The following is a 2,749-nucleotide window of genomic DNA, read 5'->3' on the forward strand; positions in this document are numbered from 1 at the left end:
CCCCGGGGCTGGGCCGGTTCCGGGGCCGCTGGGGAAGAGCAGCAGCGGGTACTGGTGGGCAGGGGATGTGGTGGGAGCTGCCACCAAGGGGTGATGGGGCAGGGGGAAAGCAAGCAGCCTCATAGAGCCATGAGGACAGGGCAGCTCTGGGATACACAGTAAGCTGAAAACTCAGACGAGGCCTTGCTGTCCGAGGCTGAAATCTCCTATGGAAGAAGAAAAACAGCTGGTACAGCCAGGGCCTCTCCCCTGTCCCCCTGACACAGATAGCTTTGGTCTCTTCTTCTGTCACCCCTGGCAGGGCAAGAGACAAACAAACTACATCAAACAGTAGCTTAAAATTAATTTATTTAACAAATATAGCTATAATATAAATGATAATAAAATTTCAAATATACAGTATATTACATAGTACACAGAGCCCCTTCCAAAGGAGCTGGTGGAAGAACAAACACAGGTAACAGACGGTGCTGTTACGCAGGGACGGGAGAGGCTGCTCTACGCTTCTGCCTCTTGGCCTCGCCTTGCAGAAAGCAAGGGAAACGTCCTATCTTTCAGCCCTCTTTTTGCCGGTTCTCTTCCACAGTTCCTTCCCCCACGGTGGGGGGCTCTCCCCAGGCCCCCAGCCAGACCCGGGGAAGCAGGGCAGGGCTGGCCCACTGCTGCCCTGCGCCCAGGAGGAGCTGGGGCAATGCCTCAGGTTCCTCCCAGCTGGAGAGCAGAGCAGCTCCCAGCACGGCTGAGGAGAGCAGAGCAGGGCTGGACCAGGGAGCCAGCATCACAGGGGGGAAGCAGAGAGGCCGAGCAGAGCTGGACTGGAGAAGTCTCTGCCACAGAACCCGTGGGGAAGTCCACAGCGAGGAGCCAGAGGAACAGGGAAGGAGCGCGTGAGCAGCCAGCAGGAGCAGAAAGCTGGCAGGCTGGGCTCGGCGGGGCTCAGCTCTATGTGAGGTGGTACATGCTGTATCCCACATGCGCTGTGTACAGTCCCACAGGAGCCACGGGCAGCCCTGCCCGCTGGAAAGGGCTGGAAGCACCGTACAGAGAGGCGCCAGCCACGGCTGGGCCGCCCAGTGGGAAGGAGATGCCGAAAGCAGCAGGCGGGAGCATGGGCTTGGCTGCCATCTTCAGCTTCTCCAGTTCGGCTTCCTGGAGCCGCTTGGCCTTGGCACGGCGATTCTGGAACCAGATCTTCACCTGGGTCTCGGTGAGGCTGAAAGAGCTGGAGAACTCGGCACGCTCGGCAATGGACAGGTACTGCTTCTGCCGAAATTTCCTCTCCAGGGCCAGCAGCTGTGCTGTGGTGAAGGGCGTCCGGGGCTTCCTGTTCGTCTTGTGCTTGCGCAGGGTGCAGGCTGGGGGGCTCAGCCGCCCTGCGCCGAGGAGCAGCCAGAGGAGAGGGAGAAGGAGAAAGACACCTCGGTTAGCAGTGCCCAAACCTGCATGCCCCACAGAACCCCCACCCCATGGCAGCTGGGGGAGAAAGAAGGGGGGAAATAAGGTCCCGCTCGAAGTCAAGCAGGCCAAAAACTCCAGGGCTTCCCGGGGCACACTTCAGATTGAGGTCTCCCTTTCCAGTAAAGAAAGCAGGTGCTTTACGAAGGAATTGGGCTTTTCAAGGCTGCCGGGGCTGAAGTTACTTGCAGTGCTTCATAGCAAGGACCTCTCTGGCTCCACAAAAGGGCACAGGGCAGGAGTCAGACACCCACGTACCCTCCACCTCCTGCCACAGCGGTTCCCAGCTCACACAGAGGAGACATAAATGAAGGGGGTGATCCTCCAGAAAAAAAAAAGCTATCCTGTCTTTTTTATTGGATTAAGGAAAAAAAATAAACAAAACAGGCTGGCTCCTCAGACTCACACCCTCTTCATTAGGCCCCTGGGAACCGGATTAAGCATGTAATTAATTATGAGCTCTGAATTCACACTCAGCCTCTATCTACCACTCTTCACCAGTCTGCCCCTCTCCTCTTATTTAAGATTTCCAAGGGTCCCCACCCTCGATCTGCCCCGGGTTTACTTAGCGACAGCGACTCTTACTTTGCAGTTGAAAATCTAAGCCCCTGTGAAAATCTACACAAGCCCTTTCGGGAAACCTGCCTTTCTCCAAGGGAGAGGGAAAGCAGCTCTGCTAGGAGCACCCCAAACGCCCCGGAGAGCCTCAGAGCCCGAGCTCAACCCTTCCCACGGGAGTCTGGGTGGGGCGGGAGCAGGGTCCGGCCTCGGGGCTCAGCGCGGCCGCTGGAGCGGGTGAACGGGCTTTTCTGATCCCGGCCCTCCCGCTGCTATTTTTACGCTTTTTAGATCTCTCCCTGGCAAAGCAGGAAACCGTCAGTAACCGCGGCTCCTCGGATTTGGAGGCGCAGCGGAAAACACCGCTGAGACCGAGTCAGGCTTTGCCTGGCCAGTTCGAGCCCCAGGCTAAGCTAACAGGTAGGCCGGACTGCTTTTTGGGGGTTGTTTTTTCTCCTCTTCGAGGTTAGCATTCGGCACCAGGTCTCCGCAGCCATAGCCCGGCGCTGCCCCGGCTCCGCGCACCCTTGAACCGGTTCAGTATTTTGAAGGGGACGCAGCGGCCCGGCAGGGAGCGCGAACCGCAGGGGAAAACATGCCAGGAGGGGCCGGGCGAAAGCGAGAGGACATCCCCGGCCACCCCCGCGGGAAGGGCGCAGGCGGCCCCGGGGGGGTCCCGGCCCGCCCGCCCCCAGGCCCTACTTACTCGGAGGAGGCGGCGGGGACCGCGGGCGTT

At 59.1% G+C, this 2,749-nt stretch overlaps 1 protein-coding gene across 1 annotated transcript in view; it reads right to left on the reverse strand.

Moving 5' to 3' along the window:
• Positions 1–942: 942 nt before the first annotated feature.
• MSX1 (msh homeobox 1) overlaps positions 943–2,749 on the reverse strand; it is an 18,551-nt gene continuing 16,744 nt past the window's right edge. The window contains exon 2 of the mRNA XM_009635516.1: positions 943–1,473. Coding sequence (XP_009633811.1) covers positions 943–1,473 — 531 coding nt within the window. The remainder of the gene's footprint in view (positions 1,474–2,749) is intronic.

Source organism: Egretta garzetta, unplaced genomic scaffold, assembly GCF_000687185.1.
Source record: "Egretta garzetta isolate BGI_Z169 unplaced genomic scaffold, ASM68718v1 scaffold193, whole genome shotgun sequence".
Classification (NCBI taxonomy): Eukaryota; Metazoa; Chordata; class Aves; order Pelecaniformes; family Ardeidae; genus Egretta; species Egretta garzetta.